The 11,093-nt window shown below is 35.5% G+C and overlaps 2 protein-coding genes across 10 annotated transcripts; both read left to right on the forward strand.

The window, feature by feature from the left end:
* Nucleotides 1–600: 600 nt before the first annotated feature.
* Nucleotides 601–1,456, forward strand: LOC116405817 (U11/U12 small nuclear ribonucleoprotein 31 kDa protein-like). The gene has a single exon (XM_031889585.1). It carries the CDS (start codon nt 634–636, stop codon nt 1,417–1,419), a length of 786 nt encoding a protein of 261 aa, XP_031745445.1. The 5' UTR covers nt 601–633; the 3' UTR covers nt 1,420–1,456.
* LOC116405818 (NAD-dependent malic enzyme 2, mitochondrial-like) lies at nt 1,408–9,150 on the forward strand. 9 transcript variants are annotated; one of them, XM_031889592.1, is made up of 12 exons: nt 1,553–1,624; nt 3,895–3,991; nt 4,067–4,156; nt 4,243–4,385; nt 4,993–5,127; nt 5,274–5,334; nt 5,864–5,956; nt 6,675–6,836; nt 6,926–7,009; nt 7,089–7,195; nt 7,436–7,540; nt 8,767–9,014. In XM_031889592.1, exons 6-11 carry the CDS (start codon nt 5,323–5,325, stop codon nt 7,527–7,529), a joined length of 552 nt encoding a protein of 183 aa, XP_031745452.1. In that variant the 5' UTR covers nt 1,553–1,624; nt 3,895–3,991; nt 4,067–4,156; nt 4,243–4,385; nt 4,993–5,127; nt 5,274–5,322; the 3' UTR covers nt 7,530–7,540; nt 8,767–9,014. The 9 variants fall into 9 exon arrangements, with proteins under 9 accessions (XP_031745450.1, XP_031745447.1, XP_031745452.1 ...); XM_031889587.1 differs by lacking the exons at nt 1,553–1,624; nt 5,274–5,334 and adding an exon at nt 1,425–1,453; XM_031889586.1 differs by lacking the exon at nt 5,274–5,334.
* Nucleotides 9,151–11,093: the final 1,943 nt, after the last annotated feature.

Below are 11,093 nucleotides of genomic sequence, written 5' to 3' on the forward strand. Positions count from 1 at the left end.
GTCACTAGAGATGATGGTGGGAGATTGGCCGACCATGATCATTGAAGATTAGCCTAAACCCAAAAGATAAATAATTTTTTTGTAATAAAAGTAAACTAACATTTGACTGAACAATTTTCTCTATTCCTTTTGACTTCTTTTGGATTTTTTTTCTTTTTCAAAATAAGAATGGTCACTTTGATTCTCAATTTTGTCGGATTATAATAATTTATACTCAAACACATAATATAATAACTCGTACTATAATAATTTACACATAAACACAAATTATAATAACTAATATTATAATATTATGTACCCTAAACACGACTATAACAACTTAAACTATAATACTATGCACCAAACTTCTCCTAAAAGAATTTGTTTATATGAATATGATGTCTCTCTAAAGATGAAGAAACAATTTATTTATAGAGAGTGATATTGCAAAAAGTTAGTGAAACTTAGGAGTGAGCATTGACTTTAAAAAAATCAATTCAAACAATCGAAATTAACCAAATCTATTTATTATTTAATATTAAATAAAACAAACCGCTCATAGTAATTGTCTCGTTCCTAGATTTGGTCGATTTCCTAAACCTTAAGTCTATATTTTCATTCTATAGGTTTTGTTTACGGCACTCGGGTGAAAAAATGGCGCCCAAGGGAAAGAAAACCAATAGCCCTACTAGCGACAGCGACGAGGACGAAACCTTCTATTACCGGTATCCCTCCGCCCCCTCTTCTGACCCGTCGCTGCCGTCGTCTTCACAGTCGCACTTCTCATCGCAATCGCACTCACACTCACACTCTTCCACTAAGTCTGGCGGTGGTTCTGGAGGTTTGGTTCCTTCGAAGTCTACTCTCTATGTTTCCAATTTCGACTATTCACTCACTAATTCCGACCTCCACACTCTCTTCTCCAACTTTGGTAAGATCGCTCGTGTTACGGTGTTGAAAGATCGACAGACTCGCAAGTCTCGCGGCGTTGCCTTCGTCCAGTTTATTTCTCAGGATGACGCGGTGAAGGCCGCGAAACAGATGCACGGGAAGATTTTGAATGGCCGTGTTCTTAAGGCTGCTATAGCGACTGATAATGGTCGTGCCGCTGAGTTTATAAGGAAGAGGGTTTATAAGGATAAGAGTAGGTGCTACGAGTGCGGCGCAATTGATGGGCATTTGTCTTATGAATGCCCTAAAAATCAATTGGGGCCAAGGGAGCGACCAGAACCGAAGCGGGTAAGAAGGGGTGGAGTTGGTGCTAGGCACGAGGAGGATTGGGGATCGGATGTTGGAGAAGGGTTTGAGGATGACAATTGGGCCTCGGTGGTGGACGGAGATGCAGACCAGAGACTCCTGACTGGCGGTGAGAACATTGTAGAGAAGAAAAAAGAGAAGAAAGCAAGTTATTTCAGTGACGAGAGCGACGAAGATGATTAACTGAGCCTGTCTCTTTGGGAAGAGTTTGTAAAAGGTGCGTGGTTTTTACTATTGTATTGTTTTTATCTGCCGTTCCATTATATTTTGAACCTCTATTTCTGGTTGATTTTGGTGCATGATTTTTGGGTGGCATTGTTAGATGAGATAAAGCTTACAGAGTTTAGATTTTGGGCTGCCGGGTGCGATAAGTAATAATGAGTTACAGGTATGTAGTCTACACTTCGTGGTAATGTCAGGAGTAGTCAGGATTGGAATACTAACTCTTAACCTATGGCACTTGCTCTCCACCAATAGGTTAGTAATTGAAACTAGAAATGTTATGTTGAATTCAAAGACTCTCTTTGGAGAGCTGAAATGTATGAGTTTAATTACAAATCGGCTCTAAAACGCTGAATCCAACCATTGGTTATTGATTACATTACATTACAATCTCATCCGATGACGGTCTACCGAATACCCCAAGGATTTAGGCACCGCTGTTAACAGTATATGAGCACTACACTGGAATTTGGAAGTGGTAATAAATACTCATCTTCCAATGCCTCCTGTTTTCTTTTAAGAGTTAAGGATTTCTGCAGTCAGAGAGTATAAGTTGCTTATTCAATCTCATGAGCATGAGCAATATTTGTATTTTTGTACATTTTGGAATTCCCATATCATGATCTCGGCGTTTAATGCCAAGGGCTTGATTTCCCAATGTGCCAAGACTTGTCCAAAGGATTCTTTGATCAAACATTATTGTTATTATTATTCTTTTTGAGGAGACATTTCTTTTATCAGAAACATATAAATAATTTCATTGATGGGATGAAATTACAAAAGAGCACATATGCTGCGAGAGATTACAAAGATTATTCCATTGTGATATAAGAGAAGTAAGATTGTAATAATGAAAGTGTGGGGTGAATTTACACCAAGTGAAGGTTGTATACAAAAGATGATCGAAAAGTGAGTGAAGTCGGATTCCTTATCTTTGAAAGTACGATGGTGGCATTTGTTTCAGATGAGCCAAAAGAGAACTCTTCACTAAGATTAGATGAAAAGCAAGGGTGGGGAACTCCAGAAAACCCAAGGGACTTGGGAGAAAAATCAATCCAATGACATCAATCGATAATGAGAGTGAAGTCATTACTTAAACCTTTAAAGTGGATACACGTTCACCAATTTTAAGGTTCATACCTTGTGGTTTGGATCAGTGTTAGGTGGTCTGCTCTCTTCTAGTTAGCATCATAGTTCAACATTTTAACCTAATATATTGTAATCCTCTTCTTCCTACTGACTATTTGTCCATTTAGGCACATTTTCTAATAATTTTGCTTTTAGTTTTGTTTGTTTTCTTCTGTTCAAAGACTAGGAAAGAAAAAGTAGTTTTCAAGAACATTTTTATCAATTGTTCAAAGAAGTTTAGTCATAAGTAATTTTCATAAGCATAATTTTGTGAAACAAAATTGTTGCCAAATAGAGGCTTAAGTTTTTTTAGCTTTCAACTTGACTTTGTGATCAATCTCTTCATGTTTGAAAGAAGAAGGCATTTGCCACATTTTAGCGAAGAAGGCATTTGCCACATTTTAGCTTTCTCCCCTTTACCACTTTGTTTTAGTGGAGCTACGTGAGGAAAAGGTGCCATGTCTCTGAACTATTTTGATTTATCATTCATATAATTTCTTACTTCTAAATCTCTGATGTACCGCAAAAAATATTGCTAATATATTTGAATCTATCTATTCTATAACTTATATTCTTGCACTTTCAATGCTTTGATCATAGTCACAAGATGTGTGTGGAAACAACAAAATGCAACCTTAAACATATTGGGTTAAAGAAATATTCGATATCACTGATTTCAACTTTTGATTATCACTGATTCATCTATAATTTTGGCTGGATCCATGATCTTCCTAACTCATAGTAGTATATGTTTATCATAACCAATACGTCTTACTGTCGTTACAACATCTTTGTGGGTTTTTGTTATTGTTTTGCTTTGTTTTAGCTGTTGGTTTATTTGACTAGTGACTTACATGAGATTTAGTCTACCTTGACATTTCTCATAACACGACCCGTCCTTGTCTTCTGAGCTAAGAGGATCAGGCTTAGTCAAGTCTACCGTCACATTTCAATTTAATGATCTATTATGTTTGATTTTTCGTGAATTTGTGTTACTTAATATGATCTATTTTGTTTCTCGCTTATCAAATAATTGGAATCAAGAGGAGATTTGTTTAACATTTGATGAGAATGGTGATGCGTTAAAGATTCGATTTTATTGCCAAGTGTCTTCGTGAGATTATGTCTTTCGGTAGTGTTGAAAGAGCTACTGTTTCTAATTTTGGTTCATTTCTTGTTATGGGAGATTGGTTTAAGATATGGAATAAATGTAGTTCATTTCAGGGTAATGATGTTGCAAAGCTTTTTAATATTCCTTCACACAACCATGGTTCCCTGTATTCAGTCACCTTTATTTTCTTGTGGCAGGCTACATTAAGATATATCAAGGTTGGAGACCAAAGTTGAGAGGCTAAAGTCGGTAGTACAAGTTAAAGATAGGGAGATTGCAACAGTTACACGAATAGTACAATCTCGAGACTTGTCTAAATTCCATGATTTCTCTCTATTTAACATTGAACAAGGAAGTTCTTTTCCACAGGAAGCCAAAGGTAAGGCTGCTTTTAAAGCTCAAATTGACAAGCTACAGTAGGAAAATGTTGAACTCCAGAGAAGGGTTATTGGCAATCAGGTTATGGTAGTTGGATGCTGTGAGATAGATACTAGTTTCTATGTAATAATTTTAGTACTAATGTTGTTTTCTGTTTGTGTGCAAAGCAAGTAAGAACTCAACAAATACATGAGATGAAGAAGAAAGAAAAGGAGTACATCAAATTGCAGGTGAGAACCTACAGGGTATAGGAATACCTACAGGAAAGCTGGATATGTATGTTGCTGCTGCTGGCATAAACCCTCAAAGAGTATGTTTTTCTTAGACAAGCTCAACGCCCTCCCTTCATCCAATGGTTGTTTATCCAACTTGATTTCAATCAGTTGTGGCTATTGTTTTAATTGTTTATAGGATTGCCTGCATTCAGATTGTTTTATCTTCTCATGTTGGGCTACTTCCAAGAAATTTTTTAAGCGAAGGGTGGATAATAGCTCGCTTGTTTAGTCTAAACTTGGGGGATTTCAAATTTTGCCCAAATTTCAAAATTTTTCAAAAGTTTTTCATTACAATAACGAGCATCATAACTTCTTAGATCTTGCATAAAAGGCATGACTGTCAACCCTTGAGCACTAAGCTCGGGTTTGTGACGTGAGATTCTGAATTTTGAGAATAAGCTTATGTCCTTTTTGTTTTTGCTAAGTTTCAACTAATACACTCGGTATTTATCTTTGTGCTTATGTGATAGATTTGTTATGCACTGTAGTGATGTGGGGTGTTTCCTTATTTTCTGCATCTTAACTACCTTATTTCCTGCATTTTAACTATCTTATTTCCTGCATCTTAAATACCTTATTTTCTGCATCTTAAATACCTTATTTTCTGAATCTTAGTTGGTACTGAAATTTGGTTTGTTTCAGTGAAAGAGGCACTATCAGCATTGACATGTACATGTGATTTTAGGCATGAACCAGGAGAGTGAGAGTTTTAGTGTGCCGTGTTTAGAATTTGCCGATATCTTTTTCCCGTTCCAGCAAGTATTCCTGATTGTGGGGGTAACTCTCAAGTCTGCAGTCTTTTCTTCATGAAATTTGTAGATTATCTAAGAATACTAATATCATTTAATGTTGACATTTTTTTAGCAACTTTTCTTAACCCCACTTTTTGAATTTCATTAAGTTTACTCTTGTTTAATTGACAGATTCTTCCAGTAATGCTAGATATTGGTACTAACAACGAGAAGTTACTTAATGATTCTCTTTGTAAGTGAAAGGGAAACCTTCATGTCGTTTATCTCCATATTTTCCATGTAATGTATTGTGCTTATATTGATCTGTTTCTGTTGTCAATGGCGATATATTTGGGTTTTTTGTTGTTGTTGTGGTGGTGGTGGTGAAATATTTTATTTAAGTCTCTAGTTAATATTTATGCTTACTTAACAGAAAATTTGTTGCTTGAGCTTGCTTCATTTGGTTCTTTTACTTGTTTAAGTCCTCCTCTAACTAATTATACATTTCGTCCTTTTACTTGTTTAAGTCCTCCAAAAAGTATTCATTACTTTAATAAATTCCCTCACCAGCATCATCACCTCTTATTCAACAAACTGTTTTTTCCCAAAAGCAAAAAAGGAAAAAAAAAAAAAAGATAAAGACAATCAAGAACAACCATCAACTACATGAAAAAAAAAAGAGAAGAAAAAGATAGCTACCGAAAAACATTACTACCCATTTTCATTATCATCATCCTCTACTATGCTTTTCCACCTTCTTCTAACCCATTTTTCCATTGCAGGATTTATTGGAGTTGAGGAGTCCCACAATCTTTATGTTCTGTTTGTTTTTCCATCACTTTTTCAAGGCTGTTCAATTGGAGTTCCATCTTCAGGTAATATTAATGTGTTTGTTTCTAAGATAATTTTGTTAAACACTTGTTTTTGTTGTCCCCATCCACCAGCTGTTTGGTGAAATGCCGCATTGAATAATTTTGTGGGTTCTTGGGAAGCGTGTGATCTATGTGTTGTGGAATTTGTATAATTAGTTAGAGTGATTTAGGAAAACTTTTGTATTTGTAGTTGAATAGATAATTCATTCCATATTTAGAGCATGATTAAGAGTTATTTTGAAATTGTTAAAATTACTTCAAAAGATATTTGGATAATTTAAATGACTTTCTATTGTATGTTGATCACGTTTGATAGATCGAAAACTTTTCTTCTTCTTCTTCTTCTTTGTTTCTTCCTGCTGCCTATTTGACCTGCAACTTTGAGTGTAGTTGCTTGGCTGTCTAATTGCCACCACTCAAAGTCACTCCTTCGCCTTCTTATCACTCTTAATTTTCTTGACAACAAAGTCAAACTGCTACAGAACAATCGAATTTTCGTTTGATTAATTTTCTATCCACAGGAGGCTTTTGTATGTTGATCACCCTTGTTTTCTTTGAAAAGTTTAAAATTCCATACACGATATATTGGGAAACTTTCACATTTCTCGGGACATTAAAAGCTCAAGAGCATTGATTTTGAGCAAAATAAAAATGAAAATCCCTTTTAATTTCCGGCAACACCATATTTGAAGTTCATTGTATTTTCTTCTTCCAACTACAGGTTGACGTGATTGTCTTGACAGATGGAAGTCGTATTCTTGGCCTCGGTGACCTTGGAGTTCAGGGAATAGGAATACCTAGATTGGAGGGAGAAGAGTATCTATCTATTGTTGATGAATTTATGGAAGTCGTGGATACATGTTGGCCTAAAGCTATTGTTCAGGTTTATTGGTTAAGATATCAAATTTTTAACTGTGTTCACTGCCAGTAATCAGTATCGTAATCTCGCAATTTGATTTTGAATGATGCCAGTTTGAGGACTTTCAAATGAAATGGGCTTTTGAAACATTACAACGTTATCGTAAGAGGTTCTGCATGTTCAACGATGACATACAAGTGAGTAGTTCATGTTGTATTCATGCAGTTGATAATTACTTAAAAGGACATTCATTTTCGTTTATTTCATTTCATAAAGGGAACTGCTGGTGTTGCTCTCGCTGGACTATTGGGAAATGTGAGAGCTCAAGGGCAGCCATTGAGTGATTTTGTTAACCAAAAGATAGTAGTGGTAGGGGCTGGAAGGTATTGTCAGCTGTTTAACTTTAACATTTTCTCCAAATAGCAATACTGCTAACTATTTAGGGATCGTAAGCCTTGTCCTCTTTGTTGAAACAAAAGTGGTTGTTTGAATGAGGAATTACTATTACTATTACTATTACGTGAATATAAGAGAAATGAAAACTTTGGAAACTATAGTTCAATCCTTTTGGTTTAACCTTCATTTGTTTCAACATGCTGTTTTTTCTCCTCTTTCAACTTCAGTGTTGGGCTCGGTGTTCTTAACATGGCTATTCAGGCTGTTTTGAGAATGGTAGGGAACAACGATTCTACTGCAAGAAATCGATTTTTTTTCTAATAGACAAAGATGTAAGAATCTTTTTCAAACTTTCATTTCTCAATTTATGCATCAGTCTGTCCAAGTTTTTCCTTCCATGAGAGTTACTGATTTCAGAAACCAATCGGATGGGGTTTGGAATTTGGGTAGCTTTATTATGGGTTAATTTGTATGACGCAGTTTCGTGTGAAAAGTATGAGGCAGTTGAAGAAGTTAAATGACTTGTGGTGGTAGTAATCAGTGTCAAACTCATGTGGTTTTTAACTTACAAAGAAAGAGGAAAAATATCAACTTAGTCCGATGCAGATTAGGGTTTTAAGTCTTCTATCTAATTGTTTGTGTGATAAATGCAGTTACTTTATCAAAAACAAAGAAGAAAAGGAAGGGACCACAAGATTCTTTAGTATTTTAATTTTATTGCATTACATTATATTCAATCTTCATTTTTCTTGGTTGTGCTGCAAATGGTGTTTCTTCTATTATGGATTTGCATTATACAACATTGCCATATTAAGTCATAAAGTTATGAAAATTAGAAACACACCCTTTGTAGGAGAGAACATGATCCTTCCTTTGAAGTAAATTGAGAGAATTTCCTCTACTGCCTCAATTTTAAGGCTTGAGGTTTGAAGAACAAGGATGAATAATCAACGAAAAAGGAATGAAGAGGTTTCTCGTTTAGGGAAAATAGCGATTTTTCGTTTTTCATACTTCCAAAACGACACAAGTATGAACTTATTGTGTATTAAATTGATCGAGAGGCCTTCCAATTGTTTGTTAATCTATAGTTTCTGTCTCTATTTTAATTAACTGCTACATGTAGAAGCCTAACTAACTTAGTTAGAGTTCTATCAAAAAAAGGAAAGAAAAAAAGGAAGAAGAAAGATCATGTGATAAATTTATAGAAATGCCATGCAATTATTTTCTAACTATTAATTTATGTTTCTGTGGTAAATTACTGCTACTAGAAATCTAATTGTGTTCGGTTAGTTAGACTTCATGGGTTTGATTTTTTTTTTTTTTTTTGTTAAAGAGGTTCCATAAGTATACCGATGGTTTTGAAATTTTGATTTGATGCATGTCTGAGAAATTTCAAGGCTAAATTATACAGAATACCCATAAACTTTGTACTTTATATAAAAATACCATTGAAAATACACCCAAAACATAAACTACCAAAAGTGTTAAAAATACAGTTAATATAATTATCCTAATTTTAGTAATAAATGAAATTGAGAGAACTTTCTTTGATTTTCAGGAACAAGGATGAATAATCAATGAAAAAGGAATGAAGAGGTTTATCCATGCAAGCTTCAAACCAAAGCCAAGGATGTCGATCCTTCCAGGGGAGTCCAAAGTTCTCCCTTATTTTTCTCCCTTTATTTTGATTTTCAAAAGTTTGCAATTTTTTAAGTGGGGGTGGGCAATTGCTTGCATGTTTAGTCTAAACTTGGAGGTTCAAATTTTGCCCAAATTTCAAAATTTCTAAAAAAAATTTCCTTACAATAATGAGCACTATACCTTCTTAGATTACTTAGATCTTGCATAAAAAGCATGACTAGCAACCCTTGATCACTGAGCTTGGGTTTGTGATGTAAAATTCTGAATGTTGATGAGTATATGTGCTGAAATTTGAGAATAAGCTGCCAGTGTTTTTTGGTTTAAGCCCATTTTTAGCGATATCTTATGGAGATGTGAATGCATGATTGAGAAAATGGTACGTGTGTTGTGAATGCTTGATTGCATGCATATAATAAATAAGTGCATGGATACTTTTCTAGCTTTGTCTTCCTTTGTTTCTTTGCCATGACTTACCTATGATGCGCTTAGTCCAAACCTAGCCTAGATAGAGTTAAAAAAGGATAGGAGGTACTCTTTAGAAATTGAGATGGTTTTAACAAATTTGTCTTGTCAAACATGAGTTTGGAGCCTCTTGTCTAGCCACAATGAACTAAATCCCTTTAGAAAGGGTGGGCATTAACAAATCTTGTTGTCACTTCGAAGGGAGCAGTCAAACTTAGAAACTAAGTGTAGAACCATAGAAAGGTTACCCCATCGGTTATTGTGTGCGTACCAAAGAAAGAAAAGAGAGACTTGCAAATGTAAAACTTAAGACAGCGAGACAATTAAGAGCTAAAAAAAACAAAGAACATATGCATTATACATCAGAAAAATCCCATAAAAAAATGAAGGGAAACTTCACTTTTGGCCTAACCAAAAGCAGACCACCTACTCTTAGCGTTCTAGACATAGCATTGAGTTTGATGAGGGCTTTGAAAATAGGAGGAATCCTCCCCGTTCCACACTAGGGGAAAAACGAGACTTGTCACTCCGAAGGGAGCAGTCAAACTTAGCATTGAGTTCAAGGTATCCTTCTTAGATTCTTGAATCATGACTACATTAGGACTACAATAGTTGATGAATTTTTTAAGTGCACGTTTAGAGGGGTCGTTCAAACTCCTAGTGCTCCAGGAGACAACCTTCATAATGACTGGGAGGAGGAAAAGGCAGTTGCACATCTAATTTAAGCCATAATGATTCCACAATCACCGACTATAGACACTAAATCATTAGGCAAATCCAGGGGAATTTTAATAGGGAGAATATCTTCATCATTGAACAAGACATTCAGATCCATCCCATTAATTTCTTGGACTAATTTAGGGTCAACTTCAGTGTTGGGGACTGCCAATTTAACTGATCTCCACAGTAAGTTGATTAAGTTGGGGAACACGAGACAAGGCATCTGCTGCTTTGTTTTCTAGTCCCGGTTTATACACGACATCAAAATTGTAGCCAAGAAGCCTAGCAATCCACCTCTGATGTCGAGGTTGGATAACCCTTTGTTCCAATAAAAGTTTCAATGATCGTTGATCAATTTTCACTACAAACCTCCTGCCCAAAAGATAAGGTCTACAACATTGCACAGCCAAAACTACAGCCATAAATTCCCGTTCATAAACTGGTTTAGCACGACCCCTCATAGCTAATGTCAGGCTAAAATAAGCAATTGGCCGATGATTTTGAATTAAGACAGCATCTACCCCGTATCCAGAAGCATCGGTCTCTATTTCAAATGGTAAGGAAAAATCTGGCAGTGCTAAGATTGGGAGAGTCATCATAGCCATCTTTAAATTCTCAAAAGTTTCAGCAGCTACAACAGTCCATTCATAAGCTCCTTTCTTCAATAATTGAGTCAAAGGAGCAGCCTAATTCATTACAAATCTTCGATAATATCCTGTCAACCCAAGAAATCCACGAACTTCACGGACATTTGTGGGCACGGGCCATTCTTTGATAGATCTAATTTTCTCGGGATCGACCTCTACACCCTTGCCCGAAATTATATGGCCAAGATACTCCACTTTCATTTTGGCAAACCCACACTTGTGCATATTAGCATATAATTTATTCTCTCGCAGCACCTCTAACACCCATTCTAAATGTTGAAGATTTTCATCCAAACTTCTGCTGTAAATTAAAATATCATCAAAAAAGACTAAGACAAACCTGCGTAGGTAAGGTTTAAAGATACTATTCATCAAAGCTTGAAATGTTGATGGTGCATTGGTGAGCCTAAAAGGC

The sequence above is a fragment of the Cucumis sativus genome, unplaced genomic scaffold (genome assembly GCF_000004075.3).
Source record: "Cucumis sativus cultivar 9930 unplaced genomic scaffold, Cucumber_9930_V3 scaffold31, whole genome shotgun sequence".
Lineage (NCBI taxonomy): Eukaryota > Viridiplantae > Streptophyta > Magnoliopsida > Cucurbitales > Cucurbitaceae > Cucumis > Cucumis sativus.

Excerpts from the sequence above, each read along its gene's own strand:
- LOC116405818 (XM_031889587.1), top strand. The coding sequence starts at position 5,038 with ATGAACCAGGAGAGTGAGAGTTTTAGTGTGCCGTGTTTAGAATTTGCC. Across the intron at positions 5,128-5,863 it reads AAGTATTCCTGATTGTGGGG|GATTTATTGGAGTTGAGGAG; the intron begins GTAACTCTCAAG and ends TTTCCATTGCAG. Across the intron at positions 7,196-7,435 it reads GTAGTGGTAGGGGCTGGAAG|TGTTGGGCTCGGTGTTCTTA; the intron begins GTATTGTCAGCT and ends TTTCAACTTCAG.
- LOC116405817 (XM_031889585.1), top strand. The coding sequence starts at position 634 with ATGGCGCCCAAGGGAAAGAAAACCAATAGCCCTACTAGCGACAGCGAC.